The sequence below is a fragment of the Harpia harpyja genome, chromosome 4, assembly GCF_026419915.1.
Source record: "Harpia harpyja isolate bHarHar1 chromosome 4, bHarHar1 primary haplotype, whole genome shotgun sequence".
Lineage (NCBI taxonomy): Eukaryota > Metazoa > Chordata > Aves > Accipitriformes > Accipitridae > Harpia > Harpia harpyja.
In genome coordinates this window covers 45,200,205-45,224,855 of record NC_068943.1, presented here as the reverse complement: position 1 = coordinate 45,224,855, position 24,651 = coordinate 45,200,205, and the positions used below count along the sequence as shown (strand labels likewise).

General features: G+C 46.3%; 1 protein-coding gene across 3 annotated transcripts in view; it reads left to right on the top strand.

The window, feature by feature from the left end:
• Window positions 1–4,046: 4,046 nt before the first annotated feature.
• Window positions 4,047–24,651, top strand: part of ALG9 (ALG9 alpha-1,2-mannosyltransferase) — a 54,810-nt gene continuing 34,205 nt past the window's right edge. The window contains exons 1-13 of one of the 3 annotated variants that reach the window (XM_052786568.1): window positions 4,047–4,253; window positions 4,917–5,055; window positions 5,246–5,380; window positions 6,189–6,259; window positions 7,165–7,253; window positions 8,277–8,412; window positions 8,781–8,868; window positions 9,011–9,116; window positions 14,232–14,354; window positions 16,265–16,419; window positions 18,654–18,783; window positions 19,553–19,700; window positions 20,032–20,161. In XM_052786568.1, coding sequence (XP_052642528.1) covers window positions 4,159–4,253; window positions 4,917–5,055; window positions 5,246–5,380; window positions 6,189–6,259; window positions 7,165–7,253; window positions 8,277–8,412; window positions 8,781–8,868; window positions 9,011–9,116; window positions 14,232–14,354; window positions 16,265–16,419; window positions 18,654–18,783; window positions 19,553–19,700; window positions 20,032–20,161 — 1,545 coding nt within the window. In that variant the 5' untranslated portion in view covers window positions 4,047–4,158. The remainder of the gene's footprint in view (window positions 4,254–4,916; window positions 5,056–5,245; window positions 5,381–6,188; window positions 6,260–7,164; window positions 7,254–8,276; window positions 8,413–8,780; window positions 8,869–9,010; window positions 9,117–14,231; window positions 14,355–16,264; window positions 16,420–18,653; window positions 18,784–19,552; window positions 19,701–20,031; window positions 20,162–24,651) is intronic. The other 2 variants (XM_052786566.1, XM_052786567.1) reach the window with 2 other exon arrangements.

Below are 24,651 nucleotides of genomic sequence, written 5' to 3'. Positions count from 1 at the left end.
GCTGCCCTGGAAGCAGGGCTAGGGCCTCTGCTCTTTTGCCTCCCTCTGGGTCACTAGGCACCATGGCGGTGAGAAGGGTGGGTGAGCCCGGGGGGGTAGAGGGTAGGAGGGGGGAAGGATGGCTGGGGGTCGGGGAGTGCTGTGGGGACCTCCCTCCGGGGGCTGGTGTCCCGCTCTCCTCCAGGTGGAGGAGCTGGCGCTTGACTGTGCCCTCCTTCCTTGGCGGCAGCTCCTGGACAAGAAAGACAAGGCATTGTGTGGAACTGCGAGGCAAGAGCGAGCGAGAGGAGGAGGGGTGGGCTGAAGAGGGGGAAAGAGAAAGGTGCTCTGGGCAAAGGGATCTCTCTGTCACCGGGGCTGTGGTTACACAAAAGCATTGCCAGCACCTTTGGTGCCCTGGCTGGCTTTGCGCTGGACGACCTCCCTGTAACCAGGGCTCAGGTCGTTGGCCTTTTGCCATGTTGCCCCATGGTTAGGCTGCCCAGAGAGAGTGGCAACCCTGTGAGAGCCACCGTCTCCACACCCAAGGGGGAAATGGAGCTCTCTGGACCCCAAGCCCGCCCTGTAAGCAGGGGAGGGCTTTTTCCCCGCGCCCTCGTCCTCTGGCCCTGGTGGCTTTCTGCCTGCTGGTGGCCTGGCCAGCGTGACCCCCCTGGAGTTGGGACGTGTCATGGCATTTGCCCTTTGGCCACCCGTGGATCGCCTTGGCATGTTGAGGCTCCTCTGGCCTCCATGCAGCCCAGGGGGCAGGTCTGAGGCTCTCCTCTCCTGCTTGGGGGTAGGGATGGCTCCCCAGAGTTTGGCTGCACAGAGCTCGCTCTCTCTTCTGGGAAGTTCTGGTTTTCCCTGCCTGTGTCTGCGTCTGAGTCTGTGTCTGCATCCGTGTGAATGAGCAAGCGAATGAGCTGCTTGTTTAGGCCCCTGTTAAAATTGCTGCAGTGTACTTAGCTTAAACTTCCCAGGAGGGAAAGAAGGGCTCTGTGCAGCAGTGGGGGGTCCCCTCTGAGCCCGCGAGTGGAGGGAGAGTCCAGGCTTGCCCCTTCTTTGTAAGGACAGAGCGAAGCCGCCTAGTTGTAGCGCGGGCAGCGCGGCCTGCCTGTAGTCCAGGCCTGGGTGTCTGCCTGCCTGGCTGCCTGTCCTGCTGGCGACCTGCCAGCGTGACAGCCCTGTACTTGGGGTGTGTGTCACGAGCCGTGGAGCCCTCTGTCCCCAGGAGCAGCCCGCCCTCCCTGTAAGCAGGGCTGGGGAGGCTGCCCTAGCCAGGCACCAGGAGCGAGCCCTCCCTCCCCCTTTAGAGGGTGCAGGTTGAGGAAGCGCTGTGCCGGAGGGCGCAGTCCCGCCTTTGGCGCTGCTTTTGGCTGGGGCGACCTCTCCGCAGTTGGGGTCGAGGTTGCTCCCTGGGCTCCTGAAAACGTGGTGTTGTGCTGCAGCCAGGACGGCCAGCCCGTAACTGGGGCGCAGGTCGGAGCCTCGGGCTCCGTGGGGCTTGTTGGGAGTGCGTGCCGAGCCGAGGGGGACTGCCCTGTAAGTAGGGTTGTGTGTGCCCCCTGCACTCGGTGGGAGGTGCTTGGAGGGACCCCCTGTAATCAGGTGGGTGTCCCTGGCCCCGGCCTTTCAGAGGCAAAGATTTTGAAGTTGTGTCTTCTTACCACAGAATTGGAATGGCTTCTAAAAATCTAGGGAATAGCACTGAGCCAAGTACCTCCCCCAGACCCATAAAAACCATCCCAAAAGCACCAAAATGCTCTTGTGTGACCACAGCCCTGGTGACAGGGAGGTCCCTTTGCCCAGAGCGCCTTTCTCTCTTTCTTCAGCCTGCCCCTCCTCCTCTCGCTTGCTCTTGCCTCATGGTTCCACGCACGATGGATGCCTCTTCTTTCTTTCTTCTCCCGGAGCTGCTGCCAAGGAAGGAGGGCACAGTCAAGCACCAGCTCCTCTGCCTGGAGGAGAGAGGGACGCCGGCCCTCAGAGGGACCTCCCCACAGCGCTCCCAGGTCCCTGGCCATCCTTGCCCCCTTCTACCCCCTACCCCCCCAGGCTCAGCTGCCTTAGACCCACTTTTCTCACTGTGTGGTGCCCAGCAGCCTGGATGTTTAAAGAGCAGAGGCCCCAGCCCTGCTTCCGGGGCAGCGGCCCAGCTCAGGGCAATAAAAGGGCTTCCCAGTGCCACAGCTGCCTGGGCAGGACCTGGGCCCTGCTTGCAGGCACGTCCCCGATGCCCAGAACAGGCCCCTTCCCCCCAGCCTCCTGCCTTCCCCTGTGGTTCTCTTTCTCCCAAGCTGCTCCTGGGGCTGAGAGCAGAGAGAAAGGGGACCAGGGCATGGCAGGGCAGGGCAAGGCAAGGCAGGACAGCAGATTTAGGGTAGCAAGCACCACTTGCAGGCCCCAAACACCAGTCACCCTACAACCGGCAGCAGATTTAGGGTAGCAAGCACCACTTGCAGGCCCCAAACACCAGTCACCCTACAACCAGCTGCTCCACATTGAAGTGGCAGCTTCTCCCAAGTGATGAGGAACCCACCTCTGGAAGTTCTTCTGCCCAAGCCCCCAAAACCTCCCAGGAAAAGCCCTTGCAACAGTCACAAGCCACCACTGCTGATTCACTTGCCTTCAGGGCAGAAAGTGCCCAGCACTCTTGATAGTGCTCAGCTGGCAGTCTGTGTGGGGTGACCGCCGTGTTAGCGGGGTGTGGGTCAGGGTGCCCCTGAGTCGGAGAGAAGGAGCCTCCGTGGGCCTTTGGGACCAGGGCTGCCCTGTAAGTGAGGGCCCAGCCAGTGCCCTGGAGTCCCGGGCGCTTTGCAGTCCAGGGAGCGGCTTGAGCCCCCTGTAAGCAGGGGTGCAGCCTCTTTGGCCGCTGCTTTGCATGCCCAGCTTGATTTGCCCAGGGTGCCCGCCTCCGAGCCCAGCTCCAGCACCGGCGGAACTCCGCAGGCGACAGTGGTTGTGGCCGGGGGAGCACCAGAGCATCAATTTGGTGAGAAAAGCCGATCTGCAAGGTTTTTTCCGGGGTGGGGTGGGAGGGGTGTTAGGATGTAGGGCTAGATGTGGGAGGACGGCCTGGGGTGGGGTGATGCTGTGCAGAGCTCCCTCCAGGGGAGGCCCGGCATCTCCTCTCAGTCCTCCAGGTGGAGGAGTGGGTACTTCTTGGTCCTGACCCTGTCATCCTGCCTTTGCAGCAGCCGCTGGTGGAGAAGAAAGAAGAGGCATCCATCATGTGGCAGGAACTGTGAGGCAAGAGTGAGCAAGAGAGGAGGAGTGGCATTGGGCTGAAGAAGGGGCAAGAGAAAGGCACTCCTGGGAAGGCAATCTCCCTGTCTTTGGGGCTGCGAAGCCTAAAGCATCCCTGGCCCTTTGGGGAGGTTGTCTGTGCTTCCGGAGCAGGTACTTGGCTCATTGCAGTTCTCAAGATTTTTAAAAGCTGCTCCACTTCTGCATTAAGATGACACGACTTCCCAAAGATGTCTCAGAACTACTTTTTGTACCTTGATGTTGCTGCACCAGCTGTGGGGAGTGGAAGGGCTCTGCAGCCACCCAAGGTGTCCGTTGAGGCTGTGTGCATGCCAAGGGACAAGTACTCAAGAGCAGGGATTTTGAGGTGGTTTCCCCTGTTCTGAATGCTTCTCCTTCAGCACCTGCACGGGGGAGGAAGCTGCTGGACCTCAGCCTCTGGAGGAACACATTCCTCCTCTCTGTCCCAAAACAGCTTCTGTCCCTGCCCTTTGCCCAGCTGTATGCTGGGCGTACCCAATAAAATGCTTTCTCCAACTGCCTGTTCCCCATTGAGCTACTTTCCTAACTCTGCCGGGGCAGGGGCAGGGAAGGGGGCGCGAGCGGGGGTGAGCAACCGCCACTGCGGGGCTGCAACGGTAGCCCACGTGCGTTACGGGGAGAGCGGCCGCGTCGTGAGAAGTGCTGCCGTGGCGGGTGGGCGAGGGAACCTTGCTCTGGGCCAGGTGTCCCCGCACAGCGCCGGCCCGGGGCCGTCGGCGGCGCGGCAGGCGCGCTGCCCCCGGGAAGAGCGCGCTCACGGCTGCCCGCGCAGGCGGCGTGGAGGCGCGCGCCCGTGCCCACACCCGGCATGGCGGCCGGCAGCTTCGGCACCACTGTCGTTTCGTCCGCTGGCGGCAGGGAGCGGGCGCTCGGCTTCCCGTACCCGACATGGCCGCCAAGGGGGCCCGGCAGCGGCTGCGGGCTGGAGGTTGTGGGGAGTCGGCCCGGCCGCGGCCTGAGGCCGCGGAGGAGGCGCGCCTGGAGTAGGTGTCGGAGCGGGCGGGGGGGCCGCGGGGAGCCGGGGCCGGGCTGCAGCGGGCGCCGGGCGCGTCCCCCCTTCCGCGGGCGGCGCGCAGCCCTGGTCTACGCGGGGGCGGGTTCTGCAGCCGTCACTCGGGCGCGCTCGCGGTTGTCCTTCGGGGCCCGGCAGCCCCAACGCCGGCGGGGAGGTGTCAGCTGCGAGCACCCGCCCAGGTATTTCCTTGCGGCTGGGGTTTTACGTACCCACAGCCCCGAGTGAGCCCCGCATCGGGTGGCCGCGGTGGGTGCCCAGCCGGGTTAGCGTGTGTTGTGGAAGTGGGTCTGCCGTCGGTGGAGCTGCTCCCGGGCCTGCGGTAGCGAGTGCGTGGCCTCGCTCTCTGTTGCTGGGGGTAGGAGGGCGAGGTCCTGGGGGGCTGTCTTGCAGCGGCGGGTTAAGCACTCAGGGCCGTTGTTGCGGTGTGGTGAGGGGGGGTGATGGTGCTTCCTTGGGAGGGGACTGGCATCCCCCAAAGAAAGCAGTGAATGAAAGACTCATCTGTACTTACACGTTGCTTAAATGAGAGATGCAAATATGCTTGTCAGTTCTTTGCCTACTGTCACATTGCTAGTATAGATCTTGTTACTGAGTCTTCTTGGTGCGTATTTGTATTTTTTCTTTGCACTAGATCATCTGGGAGCAAAGCAGGACAAGTTTGGGCCCCTGAAGGATCAACAGCTTTCAAGTGTCTCATCTCAGCCAGGTTCTGTGCAGCTCTCTTAAGCAACATCTCTGATTGTGATGAGACATTTAACTACTGGGAACCGGTAAGGGGCTTTCTTTCCTTGGAGATACTTGGGAATTTGTAGTTGGCCTGTGCAAATGCAGATTTATCTAGAACCTTGTGCTAATCTCTGTGTTTCAAAGAGAAATTTTCTTACTCAAGAATTCAGAGATGGGAAATGCAAAACTGTCTACTCTGTGTGATGCATATTATTTATTTAATCTCTGTTGTAGACACACTACCTCGTTTATGGAAAGGGGTTTCAGACATGGGAATACTCTCCAGCCTATGCTATCCGCTCCTATGCTTACCTGTGGCTTCATGCCTTACCAGCCTTGTTCCATGCTAAAGTTCTACAAACTAACAAGGTAAATCAGATGTGTGAAAGCTTCTTTTGTGATGAATAAACTTGCTTTTAGTCTGTGTTGAACAGCTGCTTTGTTTGTTGTCAGAGGTAAGAGAATTAGTGTTTACAAAACACTAAGTTGTTTACAAACACTAACTTCCCTGTAAGGAATTGCAAGGGTTTGTGAGCTGACTCAACGGGATCCAAGGAAAAGTGACTGGGAAATTGCAGGGAAATGCTGTCAGGCTCTGGGTTGATTGAGAACTTGTCCCAGAGGGGCTGGTAGCTCCTTGGCCCTTTGAGTGTGTGCAGACCTGGGGACAGTTACCTGGCAGCCACAGGCTCTCGTTCGCCCCTGTGAGTTTCACCCTGATGCTTTAGAAGCCCGTATTGTTTTCTATGCCAGCTATTAATGACCATTTTGATTTTTTTTTCAATAAACTATAAAAAATAAATTAGTATTTTGCAAGGGATATTGCAAACTGAACTCACAGATGTAAAAGAAAAAGCACTGAATGTGCATTCTGCTTGGGTATCCACTGCCATACTTGGCATGTTTCTGCACAACACAAGCGGTAGTTTTGGTAAGTTCAGTGGACTGTGTTCACTTTTTGTGTTGTAAAGGACTTCAGTGTTAGAGGGCTAAGCTTTGAGCTGCCAGGATCTTCAGCATCGCTTGGTGTGGGATCTGGGTCTAGAAGAATAGGCTCATTCACCACTGCCAAACTTGCTCCATCCTGTTCAGAACTTTGTTCTTGGGACCGACTTGTTAGTAATAGATGCATAAGCTTCATTGCAAACCTTGTTCAGGCTCTGAGTATGTCTCCTAGGTTCTCATCTTCTATTTCCTCCGATGCTTCCTGGCCTTCCTGAGCTGCATTTGTGAACTCTACTTCTACAAGTGAGTATTTAGAAGCTGTCTACAGTGAATGTTTTGGAGCAGTGTGAGTAGCATGTTCAGTTACTGCCACAGGAAATACACTCTGAAGCTCATGTGTAGATGTGCCTGGTAAATTGGGCTACTTCACAGTGAACCTTGACAATATGTGTTCTCATGATAACTTAATGAAATATTGGTCAGAATTCCACTGTTAGGACAAAATTGTATTCTCAGATCTGCCACCCACATCTCCACTCCAGCATTTTGTTGACTACACTCATTTTCTCAATGATGACAGCAAGCGGGGTGGGAGTGTTGTAAACTGAGCTCTGCTGGAGGAGAGACTGGTGCTGTGGTTGCTTATCATAGTGAATTTTGGTGGAATACATTGATTGTTGCTGTCTGTAATGTATCTGCCAATGGTGTTTACATCCACCAAAAGCAGTAGCCTGAACATACAGTTATCTTCTCTAAGCTAGATTTTTATTCTTACCTGCTGCCTCTGCATTTGTGGCTTTCAAACTATTACCTTGCATGACTTTTCTCTTGTCAATAGTCTGGTTTTAAGAATGTGAGCTGTGGCTTTTTGCATGAGGGTATTTTGTGAGGGGTGAAAATCTTAGATAGATTGATGTTGCTATAGCAGTGCAGACTCCCTGAGATTTGCACAAGTGCAACTGACACTGGTAGAAGCCAAGTCTCTTCTAGAGTTTTGCACTAGTGTAACTTACGAGCATCAGAAATCCCAGGCCAGAGGCAGTCAAACTGCTCTTCAGGTTGCCTTCAGTGGCTGAGTAATGAGAATAACCCACCTTAAAGCTCTCAGGATGCTCCATGGATTATTTGTGGTTCTGCGTGCGTTGGGTACTGTTCTTTGATATACTGAGGATATTTTTGTGGTATCTAATTCTCTCTTGCTTCCTTAGGGCTGTGTGCAAGAAGTTTGGGCTACATGTGAGCCGGCTGATGTTGGCCTTCTTAGTACTCAGCACTGGGATGTTTTGCTCATCTGCAGGTAAGTGTGCTTAGCAATGATACTAACAATTACTTTTTCCATAGAAACCAAAGACAGGTCCAGAAAGAAGAAAATCCACAGCACTAAAATACCTCTCTAGCAATTGTTTGTTGTATTCTGCTGCAGGTGTTTCTCATGGCAGGTGTGATGACAGAATAAGTGTTGATTCAGATTATGTTCCCTGCATCATCACTCTCTTGTATCTTTCAATTTCCAGGGTGTGTTTGTTTCTATTGTTGCCTCCAGTCGCTCTGCAATGGGCCATGCCTTTTAAACAGGGTCTTGGCCTACCTTCCTTGAACGTATTTTAATCCAAGGAAGGAGAGTCATATTTTGGCATTGTCATTTGCATTTGTGTCCTGTCCCCTCTGGCTGGTTGTACCCATTTGCCTAGCCAACCACTGTAAGACTTATAAAACATCTGCTGTAGGTATTGAGTAAAGTGCAAAGAGAGACTTTGAGCAAGGGTGTTCTGTATTGTGTGCATACAGAAACTTAAAGGGGAGTACCACAACTTAGGAATGCTGAGATTTCCTATTTTACCCTTTTTATGTTTATGGTGACTGGAGAAAGGACTTTCCCTTCATTTTTTTGCAGTGTCTTAGGTCTTCTCATTTTTCACTTACTTCCCACCAGTCTCTGCCCAGTTGTTTCAGAGACTGTACCCAGTCAGCTCACATTTTCTGCTGTCACTTGAGCAGGTTAATTTTTTTCAACCTAGCAGAATATAGGGGGTGCAGCGTTACAAGTGGTAAGCCTGGATGCTGTCAACTGGTTACCACTGCTGAGTGCCACTGAGGAAAGAGGCCTTCAACTTAAAGGAAGTATTTCTGGTCTTGGCAGAACAAGAAAAATAATCCTTTTTTTTTTTTTTTTTTTTTTTGCTTTCACTGAGATGAGAGTCTCCAGTATAGCATCCCAGCTCCAATGGAATGAATGAGAGATGATTCGCCTTATCTTGGCCTCGTGCAGTTCTCCTCCTGTGGGAAAATTGTGCTGACCCTTTCTTTCCTTGTGTTGCAGCTTTCCTCCCAAGCAGTTTCTGCATGTACACCACAGTGATTGCCATGACTGGCTGGTATATGGACAAGACCTCTGTAGCAGTGCTGGGGGTGGCCGCTGGAGCCCTTCTAGGCTGGCCCTTCAGTGCAGCTCTTGGGTAAGAAGAGGAGGGCTCAGGAGTTTTACACTTTGACAAATGTTTCTTGCCTGGCTGGGGAGAATGTAGGGGCTGGAGAGCTGGAGGAAGAAACTAGCAGGGACTGAGCTGCCAGCCTAGTCCAGGATCATTGTTACAGGCTTCCATGTCCTGATTTCTTGGCTTTTGAAGAACCTAGGTTGGGAAGATTCCTGACCCTAATACACTGAGAGTAAAACCTGAGTTGGATGACTGGAATATGGACTGGAAGCAGAGCCCAGTGAAGTGATGGTTCTCTTCCAGCTACTGCCCCGCTTGCTTTGAAGGGGCAGGAAAACCTGCAGTGGGGAAAGAAAAAGTCTCCAGTTGATACCTGGTCTCTGTTTCAGGCTTCCTATTGCCTTTGACTTGTTGATACTGAAGCAGAGGTGGAAAAGTTTCCTAAACTGGTGTGTGGTGTCATTGATCCTGTTTTTGGTAAGTGCCTGTAACAATGCAAAGAGGGAATGGATTGGGCTTGCAGTAGAAGGGGTGGGTTCCATTAAGAAAATCACAGGGAGCTTTTGGGCAGTCCAGCCAAAAGCTTCTGGCACTTTAAATAATAGATGCTTTCTTCCAGGTGCCCGTGGTAGTTGTCGACAGCTATTACTATGGGAAGCTGGTAGTTGCACCTCTCAACATTGTTTTATACAATGTCTTCACCTCTCATGGACCTGATCTCTATGGTGAGTTTAAGATAACACGACAGGAAGGGAGTCGGCATTTCTTGCTACTGTCTTGCTACCGTCTTGCTACCGTGACCCACCAGGTCTCTATTGCCAATCCTTTTTCTGACGTACTCTAAAGCAAAAGCAGCCTGCAAGCTCCAAAGGGCTGCAGTTCCAGCTCTTTGCCACAGGATGTCTCTGTCGAGCTGGGAATCCGCAGGCCATTGTCGGATTTCTCAGCGCTGTGAGTTAGGCTGCTTTTGTTCACTTTCAAGTTCTGTAAACCATCGTGAGATGTCTCCGCGACACAGCAGAGAACTGTTAGTAGCAGACGTGCCTGGATGCTATGCGAGTGCAGTGGGCACAAGTGATACATGTGTGTGTTTGTCAGCTTTAATGGAGTTCTTTGCTGTTCCTCACAATCAGGGTGCAGAACCCTGGGAAAGTGGGTAACAGTGCAGAATCCATAGTTCTTTCAGTTCACATCGGGTCTCTGCAGACTTCCTGAGTACATGCTGTGCCTTGGGAGTCTCCTTGCTTACTGGCAGTATATGGCCTGGATTTTTCTGGCAAGCAGAATCTGAGGTTACCATAAAGACATTTAATCTGCAGGCAAATCATCTGCCTACGAGGGGTTCCCTCGTACTGGCCATTTAGGATACTGGTGTGAACCTTGATGGCAGTGCTGTGTTGTTTGTTTGGGAGCTGCCACTGCATTAGTTATTCAAGTCATGTACTTCTAGAGCTGAAGAGTAGAAAAGTATTATATTTCTAGCCGGGCTTCAGAGGGGCTGGCGGAGACTTCAGGGGAGCTTAGGGTGCAGGATCCCTGCATCATCTCTGTCATCTGCTTAAGTCGTGCCGAGATATTCTAGGAGGGATTCAGCAGTTGTTACCAGCAAGGCTTTCTCTGGCAGTGCCCTGCAGGCCGTATTTGTTGGTTCATTTGAAGGGCTGTTTTGGGTGGTGATTTGTTACTTGTGCAGTGGCACAGCAGGGAAACAGCTGCATTGCCATGGTTCTTCATCTCTGCAGGAAGGCTCTGAAGTCTGTTGCTGTGAAATTTCTGTAAGTAAACTCCAGGGTCTGTCTCTGATAGGTTTTGGCATGGGCTTGTGGCTGACCTTTTCCACACTGGTGCATGAGTTGTTTCCGGAACCTCCAGGGACCAATCTGTTCTGAAGTGTTTTATTCATATAACATCCTCAAGCTAGTAAAAGAGCCTGCTTGAAATTGCTCTTTAATGCAATGTGGCCAGGACAATGCTGTGTGTTTAGAGTGCTTCAAAACACTTGGGAAAAATAACACTACCAGGGAAGATGAAAGGCTGGCCAGTCCCTTTTGGCTTTGGAGCTGGGATTTCCCAACTTTCACATGATGGGAGCAGGAACTACTGGAGGTTGCAGAGTCATCAACCGATACCATCTTCAATGTAAGCATGACAGTGTTTTTCCTTTTGCCTGCAGACTGGAGTTCTGGAGACAAGGTTCGATCTCCTTCTGGGTAAATACAGTCTGTGCAATGAATGTTTCCCTGGGGTGATTACGTTTCTACAGCCAAGGGAAAGTAGTTTCTAAGTGTATAGCCCTAAGCCTGATCCTGAGGCTTTGGGATGTTTTTGTCTACATATGTTCTAAGAACGCACAATTTGTGACAATTTTTGTCCCACTTCCTGTGATCAGAGCCTTGCTGTGACTTGCAGTGTGATGGCACTTTGGGAAGCTTTCTTCAGCTTGGGCGGAATGTGCTGGAGCTGTTTATATGACACCTTGCTCTGTTGAGTCCTGGTTCTTAAATAGAGTGAAAATAAATGAAATGCAGAAAGCAGACTGTTTATTATATTAGCATTGAATCAGAATTTCTTAGAATGAGGGCTGTGACTCATGATCAAATTATTGTGGCTTAGTGACTGCTTAACAGCTGAGCTACAGTTCCTGTCTGCATGCAGGCTTTTAGCCTGTGACAAACATAGAGTGGGGCATCTTAGCTTAAGCCTATTTTACAACTCCCCTGCTTTGTCCTGAGCTGCCCTCACCATTGCTGTGGTCAAGCTGCAGCATGGTAGCTTGTTAAGTTCTGTTAACTTGTGTGTGAGTTTGATTTCTAGAATTGCTGCCAGAGCCTGTCGCAGAGCACAAAGTTCAAACCAGTTTCTGGCTCAGTGTCTGACAGTGCTTCCAGTTGCTTCTCCCCATGGAATTATAGTCCCCTGAACTGACTGGGCCACAGTGTTCTTCTCACTGCTTTCATCAGTCTCTCTCCTACAGCCCACACCTGCTCAGCTCTAGCATGTGGGATGCTTGCAGGAAATTAAATCTTCTGTCATGGTCTGAAGGCGATGCTGTGGAAGCACGTTCCCATCAGTACTGTGCATGGAGAGTTCTTCAGTGTCAAGCTTGAAAGACATTGTTCCAGGCCAGGACTTGTATGCAATGGGGTTGGTTTTTTTTTTTTTACATTGCAGTTCTTTCTCGGATTTCCTTGAGTCGTTGTGGATAACAAGAATAAAAGCATTTTGCCCTGGGAGGCATTGAGACTGAATGCCTCTGAATGGGTGAGTCATCACAGTGACCAAGCCTATTGCTTTTTGCCTGGTGTCTGTGAATTATTTAACTTGCCTGTGTAGTGCACTGTTCTTCTTTCATATTTTTTTTCCTCTTTTGTTTTTTTTCCTCACCCAGAGAAGAAAATCCCTCATTGGAGAAGGAGGGGAGGTTCCAGTGCTTAGTTCTTAAGGGCAATTAAGTCACACTGCAAAAAAATCTGAGAAAGCAGCCTTTTTGTTAAAGCTGTGCTTCAGACCTCCTTATTAGCAGAGTCCCTCAGGACACCTCTGGGCCTTTAAGGCTGTATCTGGATTCTGGAGGAGGTGTGCTTCATGAAGTGTGCTTCATTCCTGACTCCCAGGCTACCAATCAGAGACAGACTAGAGACAGCCATAGTTAATATCCTTTACTTTCCATAGCAGCCGGGGCAGGTAGAAGATTGACAATATGGTCCCTGGTACTTATCTTTAAAGATTTGGGATTTGGCTGTTCTGTGCAGCTTAACTGTAGCCAGAAAACACTGGAGGGTAACAGATTATATCAGTTTAAAAAGCTTTCTATCTCATCCCAGCATCTTCTATGATAAAGTGGCTGTTGTTTATAGCAGTGGGAGTGGGGAAGCAGGCTACGGAACCCAGTTCCAGTCCTTTTTATATAAGGAGAAGCCTTAGTGCTCCACAGAAGTAGTTACTAGAGTAGCCTAACCAGTGTTAACCCTGCTGTAAGTCTTTAGAAACCTGTACTATTGCCTTAGAAGAGAATCTGGAGGCAGCAGGGCTGGGAAGAAACCAAAGCCCCCTTTACACACATGTCCACTGGAAGATTTACAGTGTGATACCCCAGACTGCCTCAGGTTTTCCCTCACAGACATATCCCAGTCAGCAGCCCTGATTTCTAGGAAGGGTAGTACCCTTCAGTCCTAAAATGATCTGGTTTCTGCATGTGTTCAAGATCTGTTACAGTGATTTTTTAGAATTGCAGTCCTTAAATAGGGAGAGTCATCAACAGAGTCTAGAGAAGGAGAAAGGGACATTGGCACTATTGCAGTGTTGCCGTACAGATAACTCTGTCATGTCCATCACTTGACATGATCTTTCAATCTACCATATCCCATGTTTAGCCTTTCACAGGCTGAGGATTGTGCTCATGTGGGATTTGCAAGAATTATGATGCAGGTGGAGGGAGAGAGAAGGTGAATTTCTAATAATTCACTCCCTTAAGGCCCCCTACTCCCCCAAATCCAAATCTGTAATTACTATTTGCTTTCAGTGCTAATAGCTAAAGGTTTCCTAAATGAACCTCAGTTGCTTGGACTTGGCCTTAGTAACTCCAGCGACATGTTTCTGACATCACTGGTGCAGCTTCTAATCATATGTAGCTGTAGGAGCTGCAGAGGTTTTGGGTTTTCCTTGCTGCTTTTCAGTTGTCTGATTAATTTCAACATGGACCCTATTTAAGTGGCTCTGATTGCAGGAAATTGCTGCGGCATGTGACACATGTCACAACAGTGCAGTGATTAAAGCCCCCGCGTGTCATTTACTGACTGATTGAGCTAATCACACTGAGAGACTGGCAAGTGTGTGGAGAGGAACTGGCATTCCTTATTGTTCAGGATTTTAAGCATCCTGAATTAAGAGTCCAAATAAATGACAGTTGGACTGGAATTTCTTTCAATTTACATCCTTCAAAGCTTGCAACCAATATCCAAGTATGTCATGTTAGGAATCAGAGTTGGCTTGCTCCTGTTTGAAGCTACACTGTAAGAACAAATTGAAGTAGGGACACTTTAAACAGTGTTGATTCTAAGGAGGTACCAAAACTAGCATCTGGGTGAACTTTAGTGGCAGAGTCTTTTGTTGGGGTGAAGTGTGAATGTGAACTCTTTTTCTTGTTCCTTTTTAGTAGATTTTCTATTTCTGCCAACATGGATTATACATCATCACTCCAGAATTATAATCATCTCTTACTAACATTGTGTGTTTTTGTGTCATTCCTCTGGAACTTCTTTGCAATTAGAAAGAACGAATTTGGAGTCAAATTTCCTAGTTTTATAAGTTTCTGCCTCTACTTTCTTGCTGTGTAGGCTTTCTTAATGCAAGTGTGAATTCACAGAACTCTGCTGGACAAGGCTGACTGTTAGAGTGGCTTGTGATTCATGAGCAGCAGATGTGATATTGACTATGACCCAGTGAAAAAGGAAGGAGAAAAATAATTTCTGAAAAGGAAGACAATGAAGTTTCTTGGGCAGACATGATTGTGAGATACTCTAGTACCTTTGTATGGCTTTTGACTAACTCTCATACCACTGTTACGGCAGTTTTATGGGTAAGGGGCAGAACCATGAGACTGCTTCGATCGAGATGGCTCAGGCTCATTCCATGGGGCTGCATCCTTTGTCCAGCTGCAAGATCTTCTGTCCACACCCTTCCCATTCTTTGGTTCCAATATGCTTGCAATGGGGAGAATTGATGTCTGCTGCTGATTATCTCAGTCTGTGTCAGGCAGAGAAGGAACGAAGCTGCTGCTACACCTAGATCTCATACATGCTTGTATTTAAAAACACTTGTTTCCTTTTATCGTCCTTTAGGTACAGAACCCTGGTCCTTCTATTTTATCAACGGCTTTCTGAATTTCAACGTGGCATTTATTTTGGCACTGCTTGTGCTGCCACTGACTTGTCTCATGGAGTGTCTGCTTCAGAAATTTCATGGTGAGTGTAAGACAGCTGTGAGCACCAAGCACAGAGAGCCCGGATCTCAACCTTGTTACTAAAGGGAGAGCTTACCTGCCAAAGCAGCTTTTCTTTATTGGAAGTGAAACTAGGTTCAAGGAAAGTCTTTGGAGTAATAGGAAAGTTCCTAGAGCTCATTACTCAGTTCAGTATTGACCCCACAATGGAGTTGCTGTGTAGAAAGAACAGGCAGTGAGATGAATCTACTTACATGTTGTCTGCAAAAGGGCAGAAACATGTTTTTCTCTTTAAGGATGATTCCTGTATTCCTTGCCTCTACCTCAAGAAGAACAGTATGTTATCAGGGCTGAACTATCCATACCCAGAGTAAGTTTAACAAGTTGTATGGTACATAACCTTCAGCCAGACATGCAAATGCATTAGAAATAGCCCCGTCAGAAATCTTAAGGGGGAAAGAAACTATTTACCCATTGTTGTTTCCATCTTATCTGCAGCTGGAACTGGTAGCCTTTAGAGTTATTTGGGGAACCTTTTGCTGGCTCTTCCATTGTTACTTTTTTATACCACTGCCAGAATGTTTTCTGCAGCAGCTTGAGAGAACGGAGTTATTTCCTTTTTGATTGTTGGGGCCAAGCCTACAAATAGGCATCCTCTGGTCTCTGCTGCTGCTGCCTGTATTGGGATTGAACCTGGACTCTTCTGTGCACTGTGAAAGGCACTCTTCAGCTCGCAGGACTGAGCCCTGACAGGACAGTCTTGCTACCCTATGCTTTGGGAAGTGTTCCCGTAGGTGTGGATATACTGAGAGTAGAGAAAGGAGGAACCAGAATATTCCCTACTTCACGTTGGGGTTTCTCTTAAATAAGATGACATCAGTTTAAACACATGACATTTGGCAAGTAACTCTAGAGAGGGAAAAGGTGTTGAGGAAGTGTGAATTCTTCTCTGCCGTTTTCCTAAGGAAGATTCATTAAGCGTCAGCAGCAGTCTCCAAATTCATCAGTCCAGTTAGTGCTTTGCTCTCTGATTTTTTTTTACTGAATACAAGAAACAATAACATTATAATCCTTGCTGAAAATGTATGTTAACACATATTTGCTTATATCTGTTCCTTGGATATGACTGACATACTGTCAGAAACCAGTAAAAGCTCAGTAGGAGATCCTGTAAATGCAAGATTTCCTGCTGTTCACTTGGAGTTCTTGTACTTAACAGCAGGAGCAATTCTGCCAAGTGCTTTGTTCTTATTGTCTGTGAAATGCCGTTAGCTTAAATGCTTAACTCTGCTGTTGGGAGTAGCAAGAGGGCAGAAAAGGGACTGAAAATTGTCAGGCACTGTAGAACCCTCCTCAGTGTGACTAAAATTCAGGGTAATTGTTGTTATTTTTGAAGCAGTTATTTCCTCCATTAAGCAGAAGGTGCCTGAGAGACCTCTCGTGCTGTTATTTTTGTAATGAAGCAATGAAGGTTGTGGAAACTTCAGTCGCTAAACAACCATTTGTAAGTGGAAGGGTAGGTCTAGAGAGATCCTTTCTGATCTTTGTATGTATAGCATTATATACAGCAGGAAATCTAGTACTTCTGACTGCCCGTTTAGACATGTCAGTTCTGGATGGGTTTTGTCTCTTTCTTGAATTCAGTAATGCAGTCCCTTATTTTCTGCTTTTGGTCTTCTAAAGTCTGTTGAAATTGTTATATGGTAGGAATCTACAAAAATTATCTCATCAAAATTCTATATTGACTGTTTGGACATGCTGCCTGGGTTTTAGCAACATGGCTGCTCAGAACATGGTGTGTTTGTGTCTGAAAGCAATGGTTTGGGTCTGAAGAATAGGCTTTTGAATGTGAGATATGATTGTGCAAGAGGGGGAATAGGATAAACCCCTCATTCTTACATTACTTCTTTGCTGAGTGTTTGTTTCTTTCAGTTCAGAATCTGGGCCGTCCCTACTGGCTGACACTAGCTCCTATGTACATTTGGATCATGATTTTCTTCAGTCAGCCCCACAAAGAAGAGAGGTTTCTCTTTCCCATCTATCCCCTCATCTGTCTCTGCGGTGCTGTGGCTCTGTCTGCTCTTCAGGTAAGTTTTAGTGGAACATGTTTTTTTAATGAGCTTATACCTTTAGGAAGCGTAACTGCTAGCTGACTTCTTTAATGTTGCTTACCAAAGTTTGGGAACATCTGCAGAATATGTGCATCTGTGACACGACCTACAGTGATTACACAGTTCAGGACTGTCCTATGCATAACTTTTGATCATCGTCTTTAATCTGTTAGCTGGTACAGTTTTCATTTTTGAACCATTTTTCATGGATAGGTATTGAGACGCTGGAAGCAAAATCCATAGCTGTTCTAATACTGAAGTGTGTGTGTGTGTGTTGCTGATTTTACAAATTAAACCATAATCTTCCTGTACAGGTTGACTGAGAGTATGTGGAAAACTGTTAGCCCTCTGTAAGATGTGATGTAAAAGCAAAAATATTTGGGATTTCCCTCCTGAGCGTTGTACAGAATGAGCTCATGTAATAATCTTGGACTTCAGTGCAGACTGCTTAACAGCCCAGCAAAAAAAGATCAAATTTCATGGCTTTATAAGGTGATCACATTAGGAGCTTGTCTGGGATTGTATGAAGTGATAAATGGTTGAGAATATTTCCTTGCCACTAGTTATTTCATGATGACTTTGAGTTGTTCTCCCATCCCAAGCAGGAATTTCTGGTGAGGAGCAGTTGTGATGTTGTAGAGCCAATACAACACAGCATCCAAGAGAAGTCATGAGGATCAGTAACTTGCTTATAGCATTGTGCCTCCTTTGTCTGTTGTTAAGCTTTAAGGGGCAGGAATGTGTGTGTGTAGGAAATGCATTTTGTTGTATCCTATTAGGAATCACTGATTTGAAAAAGGAAAAGCGATCTTGTTTAGGCATCGGGAAATTGCATTGGACATTTGGCAAAGCCAAAAATTGGATGTTTTGTTAATATCACTTGAGACACTTCATAGAGTAAAGCACTAATATAGATTAATATAAACCTTCCCAAAGCTCAAAATTATTCATCTTTCATCTGTTAAAGAGGAGCAGGAATGCAGTCACTAGTCCCTGTTAGAGCCTGTTCCATCTGTTTGGCCTCATTCTGCTATTACTCTTCTGTCCTGCTATGCACCACTGCTGGCTGTTCCTGTCCTGGGCTCCCCACCAGCATTGCCTGCACCCCTCAAATCACTCTCACTCTTCCACTGGTCAGTTACTATTCTGACTATTGATCTCCCATCAATGCTGATGCCTTGCAGTGCTAAGCTGGAGCAGCCCAGATGGGTTTCAGTCCTTGCATTTGTACAGGATCAAGCTCTGTAATGTCAGCAGTTTTATGGCACTGACCGAGAATTGCTATGTGCTGTCAGAACATTCATCAGAGGGCAATGGTTTAGGACCTTTGCCAAATATAGCTTTAGGAAAATCTAGTGTATATTTCTGTCCTGCATATTTTAACACTGCTTGATGACATTTTGTCCAGTATTTAGTATCCAGCTGAGAATTTAGAATTCATTGCCCACTAGTAGTACAAGCTTGTCAGAGTCTACTCCTCCAAACCATGTGGACCTGGCTGTTATGAGAAAAATGCAAACACGACAAGAGAAACAGAAACCAGATTAGGATAGGAAGTGAATAATCACTTCCACAGAAAGGCAAACCAGGAGGGAGGGACCAAGCCAAGTATTGGATGTAGTTCCTCCTGGATATTCCCAGAAATGCTTTTTAAATTAGAAAACCCTAAGGGGCTTTTCTTTCAACAGTTTCAGGGTGGTGTGTGTTTAAAGGTGGTTGTAGAATGTCCTGTGTGTTCTTTTATCCACTTCAAAGCTGTAGTTTGTGCAGACAGGGTAAACAACCATAGGTCACTCAGTAAATCTGGGTAATGGAACTTCTGTTAGAGAGGAAGTCACTCCAGCATTGAAAATGAAGTCTGTTTGTGTAGGGAAGTTCTACAGAAGTGTCTGAAAGGGACATGTGCTGCTTGTTCACCTGGGAACAACCAAGCTGGAGCCCTGGTAGAGAGTACTTTACAGCTTGACTAGAGGCTTTCCTAGGGAAAGAGCTGAAAATGTCTTTAAATACCTTAGATTATCAGTTAAGAAATGTGACTGAAACATGTGAGTTTCTGTGCATTTTTTATGGGTCTGAATGAAAAAATGAAGACCAAAGATCTGGTGTGAGATGCAGGCACTGCTGTAAGGTCCTTATGAAAAATAACATTTTGCTGAACATACCAGAGTTTGAGGAATTTTATATTGTCTTTTTTATTATTCTTTCCTCAGAAATGTTACCACTTCATATTCCAGCGCTACCGCCTGGAACACTACACAGTCTCGTCAAACTGGCTGGCTCTGGGGACTGTCTTTCTCTTTGGCCTTTTGTCATTGTCACGCTCTGTTGCCTTATTCAGAGGTTGGTATTTTAGACTTGTCCTGTGCTTTTATGGGTATTGGTCTTGGCAAGTCTTAAGGCCTGCCAAAGTTCTGCTGCTTTGACTATAGCAGCAGAGTAGAAATAAGGAACCTTGAAAGTTTGGATGTCATTGTTGCAGGGAAAAGAGTAAGTTCTAATGGTCACCATTAATGAATGATTATACACGCGTGTGTGTGTATGTATATGCACATTCATACATGTATGTATGAACATATGTATGTATTCATGTATGTATGAATGTATCAACAGAACTGTATCAGTTAAAAATCTGCTGCCCTTCATCTTCAGCCAGTACAAATATACTGGTATAAAACCTGTACCCAGGCTAGTTAAAGCAGATACTTTAACTTTCAAACATATGATCCCACTTGAAATGGCATTTTTCCATATAAAACTTGTAATTAGGTGCATGTGTCCTTAATGGAGATGAATTAGATATAGTCCTTAAGTACTTTCTTGAATCAGAGCCATGCAGTGAACCTTCCCACCTCATCAATATTTTTTTGCTTGATGATAGCCTTTGACAGTCAGGATAGGAGAATGTGAATAAAGGTGGTGGGGTACAAGCACTTCTAAAAGGAGGGGGAGCTTTGGAATCGAGCCACTTTTTAGCATAGACCAATTCATTTATTCAAAAAGTTATCAGTTAGAAAGTTATGTATGAACAATTTTTTGTAGTCTTTCAAAAGTAGTCATGTAAATATCACCTATTTCTTTAGCCTTATTTGCAACTTTCTGCCTTCTGTAGGCTACCATGGGCCCCTGGACCTGTACCCAGAATTTCACAGGATTGCTACTGACCCAAGTATTCACACTGTGCCGGAGGGGAGACCCATTAATGTCTGTGTGGGAAAGGAGTGGCACAGATTTCCAAGCAGCTTTCTCCTGCCAGATAAGTAAGTTGTTTAATGTAAAAGGTACAATTTGGTGAGATTCGTAAGGAGGGGCACTTCTCTGAAGAAGTATTGAGAAGTATTTATGGGAGTAACCTTCAAGACTGTGTATCTCTGTTGACACCAGCATATCCAAACCAAGGATTATGAAGTTTGGTGTCAGCAGATTGTGTTGGCCACAAGCTACTGGAAATTTGTGGTGTGACTGCTCCTCTAGCAGGGCTGTCTACCCTCAGGAATGAAATGTCCTTGGTTATGCTTTTCGTTTTCTCCACACAAAATGTTACTAGCTCCTGCATTTTCCTGCTGAGCTTTCTGACACTGTTCTCTGCAGTTGGCAGCTCCAGTTCATCCTGTCAGAATTCAGGGGCCAGTTACCAAAACCATTTGCCAAGGGACCAATGGCCACATGGATCATTCCCACTGACATGAACGACCAAAACAAGGAAGAGCCATCTCGATATGTAAGGATTATATTCCTCTTTTCTTTTCCTTACCTTACTGTATAATTTGTATTATTATAATGCCTATGACTGGGTCTTCCTATTTTGTTTCCCGGGGCCATACAAGTTACAGAACAAAAATGGGCTCTCTGCAGCACTTGGAAATTTCCCCATTTATGTGAGTGGTTTCTGTTTACATTTCATCTGCCTATTTTCATTTCAAGACATCATAATAATAAAAAAAAAAAGAAGCAGAAGAAGTAATAATTCCTAGTTATTGCAATTTGGGGTTAAGTATAATGTGTTACTGTGATCACAGGAAAGTGAACTGAATGAATAGTTTGAAATCCCCCATAGAAAATGTTTGTCACTGAGCAGGGATTGAAATTTGCCTTTGTACTTTCCTTTCTTTTTAAATATAAGTCTATTCATCATATTTGCAACTGAGAAGGAGAAACTTAATTTGGAACTTCACTGAAACAATTGCATCAGTGATTTAAATGGGAATCTGTTAAGATAATGTATACTGGTATATTAATATGTTACTTTTCCTGGTTGTATTGTGTTACCTAAACAAGAAGAGTGCACACATATGAATATTTTAAAATTATTGTCAGCTAACTTCTTTAAAATTATTTAGTAGGTTAAATCTTAGCAGTGCACTAAATATTCTTTGCAGTGTACTAGATACTTAGTCATCCTTTCTTTTTTGTCCTAAGGGTTGAATGAGAGGAACTGCCAAGAAATGCAGTCCTTTCTTCATTCTGTCTTAGCTCCTTGGAGGATAGCTTTGGTATGTCCATCAGTATATAGGAAGCACTCACATGTAGTACACCAGGTCTCTGGTTTACATGAGTGGGTCTGTCCTGGCTGAAGACAGTAGACATATGCTTGTTTATGTGACTCATGACTTTGGCCAGTTAGAAATTGTACAAGCACTTGTGATTTGCTCACAGAAGTGGGTGAAAGGCAGTACTCTAACACAGGAGCAAACTGTGGGTAAAAGCAGGGATCAATCTTCTGGGTTAAAGCTCTCTTATTTTGAGCCTCATTATGTAGTTACTGGAAATGGGAAGGAGGCATGTTCCCACCTGAGAGAAGCTGTCTGCTGCAGTGCATTTAATTTACAAAATCTTTACCTGTGGCGTATTTTTAGCACAGACAGCTGGCTGGTGCACAGCCTGTGACTAATGGAGAAAAACACACTTTTGTTTCATGGCTGTTTCTTAACGTCACCCTACAATTTTGTTATTTCTCATGGAAGCAAAACCACTTAGGACGTTAGAAATTAGTTACTAAATGTGAATTTTAAATGGGGTTTTAAAACTTTTACTTCTGACCTGCTAATAACACCAAGAGAACAAGGTCTTTTCACAAGTTTAGTTAGCTTACAAGTGCAAGCATACCCAGATTTAAAAAAAAAAAACAGTTAGCAAGCACTGGAAAGGACCATCATGGCGAATAAATCTAAATAGCGTGAGTCTGTTGGTCAATTTAAATGGCAGAAAACAAATGGTTCAAAAGGATTATCTGAGCCATGGACAGCTTAAAACCAATTAATGGCTGCAGAAATGGGACTGATCTCTCTGTTTCAAGTATAAGTATCTATTACTGCTGTGCTTGAAAATTGAAGAGTAAATCTCAGTGCTTCTGTTGCTATGAGACACTGGGGAAAAGAATGATTTGATCTTCTTGTTTTGCAATTCTTCCTTCCTCAATCATGTTGAACAGCACTTAACTTGTACTTGTCCTACTGAGGAGATTCATTTGTCTCTAAAACTGCTAAGAAAGAAATAAAGAGTATTATTTCTTAGAAAGATGTATCCAAGCAGGAACAGTAGGTTAGGCCTAAACCTGAAACTGTTAAAAACTCCTGACTTCAGAGGAAGTTTGTTTAACTACTTTATTTTCACTTCTTTTCCAATTCCCTTTAGCTCTGTTTTGAACCATAGGAACCACCTGAAGCTTGGTTTCATTTTGGAAATATGCACTTGAGTGATCAGTAAAACATCTCTGGTTTTGCTCAAAACAGTTGAACTTTATCTGTGGTAAACCAGACAAGCTCCTGTTGTGCTCTATGTGGCCAGGCTAACATCCATCCAGACGCCAGAGATGTGTGGCTGCAGCAGTACAGCAGCAGGCTGTGCGCTTAGCTCCATCTCTGTACTATACTGTGCTCACTCCTGTTGTTCAGGATGTGATCAAGTGTAGTTCTCCACCACTTAGCATAGCGGTTGCATCAAATAAAAAAAGAGTGGGAGGAGGAAAAGGAAAGGAGAACAGAAGAAGATAGGATGTAATTTAGAAATTCCTTGCAGCTCCATTCACTAAGACTGACTTCTTTATACAAAGAAACATTTCAAGGTCTGTGCATGACCAAAACCTTGCGTAAATCCCCAAATAAATGCATAGGTGCTGTGTTGGCCCTCTGACCAGGATGAATATTATCCTTAGCTTCAGTGTAACTTGTAAGAATGCACTGTGCTCTACTTGGAATGGTAGAAGGGAAATCCGTCTTTCAGCTGGCAGATAATTCATATGCATTGAAAGTGCCAGCCCTTTTAGGGGAGCATTTAGAATGGAAGAAGTGAGATCAGTCTTAGTGCTTGAGGCAGTAACTTGTCTTTCTCTGAATGATTCTAGATTGCTTACAGAAAAACTTCGTTAGTGGTTTGGGAGTCTTTTTGCTAATGAGCCAGAACCTCTCTTAGGGCCTGGAATGTTCTTCTCATACAGTGCAAGAAGTGGATTCAACATTCTCCTCAGCTGAGTTTCCCATTGTGTAATTTCATTTGCCACTCAGTTGTGATGCCACAGAGCCATCTGGTATCCACCTAATTAAATTGTTTTCAGCCTAAATTGTTACAATAAACCCCAAAGGTGCTTCAGAAAAGTGAATTCAAGCACGTCCAAGGAAGTTTGCATAAAATTTTGTGGGAACGCAAACTGAAATGTGGGATCCCGCAAGGAGGAGTTTGGCGGAGTAAGACAGAATAAGACATAGTCATCTTGGAGAATCTCAGCTGCCTGCATTTAAGATAACTGATGGGTAGAGGCCTTTGCAAACCTGGTTTAAGGGGCCTTAGATTTTCATTTGACTAATCCAGCTATAGCTGCCCTGCCTTTTTCTTCATCTTTTCAATGTGGCAAATGTATGCAGTGAGTGACTCTAAGGGAATTTGTTTCCTTGTTGAAACACCTGGTCATCACACATAACCTTTTTTTTCTGACTTGATGAGATGTACACACTGTTGTGCAATCAGCAAGGCACAACTGTATGTTGTGTTCTGCCATTGTTAACTAAAGGGAAAACTGCCACTTGGGAGAGCTGGCCTCCTAAGGAGTGCATATGGATCTTTTAAAAAGGCCATGGGCCCTCTGTGTAAAAGTCAGTGAAACCAAATGGAGCAGAATTTGTTGCTCCCCAAACTTGGATCATGTTTCTTCCACCAGGCACATAACTTATTAATGTGAGTCCTCCTCCTGATAGGGACCTTAGTCTTTCCCTTCCAGCCCCTCCTGCCCTGACTGTTTGCAAAAAAAAATAAATAAATCTGGAGACGTCTGTCATTTTACAAAGGTCAGTGATGATCTGACCTTGCAAGAACTCCCCTGTAGCCTGCGCATTGAAAATCTTGTGCATGAAAAAGGTGAGATTGCCATCTGCATTCTGTTCAGAGCCCCTGAGGAATGAATAAGGACCAAGAGTTTGTGTCACCAGCTGAGAGACAATTTTTTTGCGTGTGCACTGTTGACAGGATCTGATTATGATGCTGTGTGATGCTGGGGCCACGGAGCCTGTTTCCAGACACTAATTCAGCAGAATGATTTGTTTTTGTTGCTGTCTTCAGAAAAATCTTGTAGCCAGTTTATACCGAGACACATGATGGAAGTTCTTAGCCTAGCACAAAAATTTCCTTTCGGGTCACTTAGCCTCCTCATGAATTTCTTTCCTGGGAGTGCAGTAGATTGCTAGTGGAAGATGTCCTTGTTTATACCTGGGAGTGGGAAGGAGGCATGTTAGAAGCATGCACCTGTCCTCCGGTTCATGCAGTTGGGAGTTCAGACACGAGCTTGGCAGCAGCAGGGTGTTTGGGAGGAGCTGGCTGGACCTTTTATTTGCTTGGCAGTTTCCCTGGAGCTAATAGGGCTGGGATTAGATGGCACAAAGTGGCTTGGCATTCTGATAACCCTGTCCTGCTGGATGCAGGGATTGGTGGCAGCTGTAAACTGAGATACCACAGTTGAAAACTCGGTATTTTTCCTAAATTCCCATGTTAAGTCCCCTTCCTTTCTCCCTTGTATTCCACCTGGGTGAAACATCCGTACAACTAATGAGACTCATGTTACAATTTGCAAATATTTATTGATTGGAAGTTATGCCCTGTCTTCTGTTCCACTTAACCTGAGCAAGGACTCTGGTGATGTAATTTTTAAAAATCTAAATGCATGTATTCTACTTCCCTGATGTCTCCCAAATAAAAATACCTAGATTATTGAAGGAAACCACC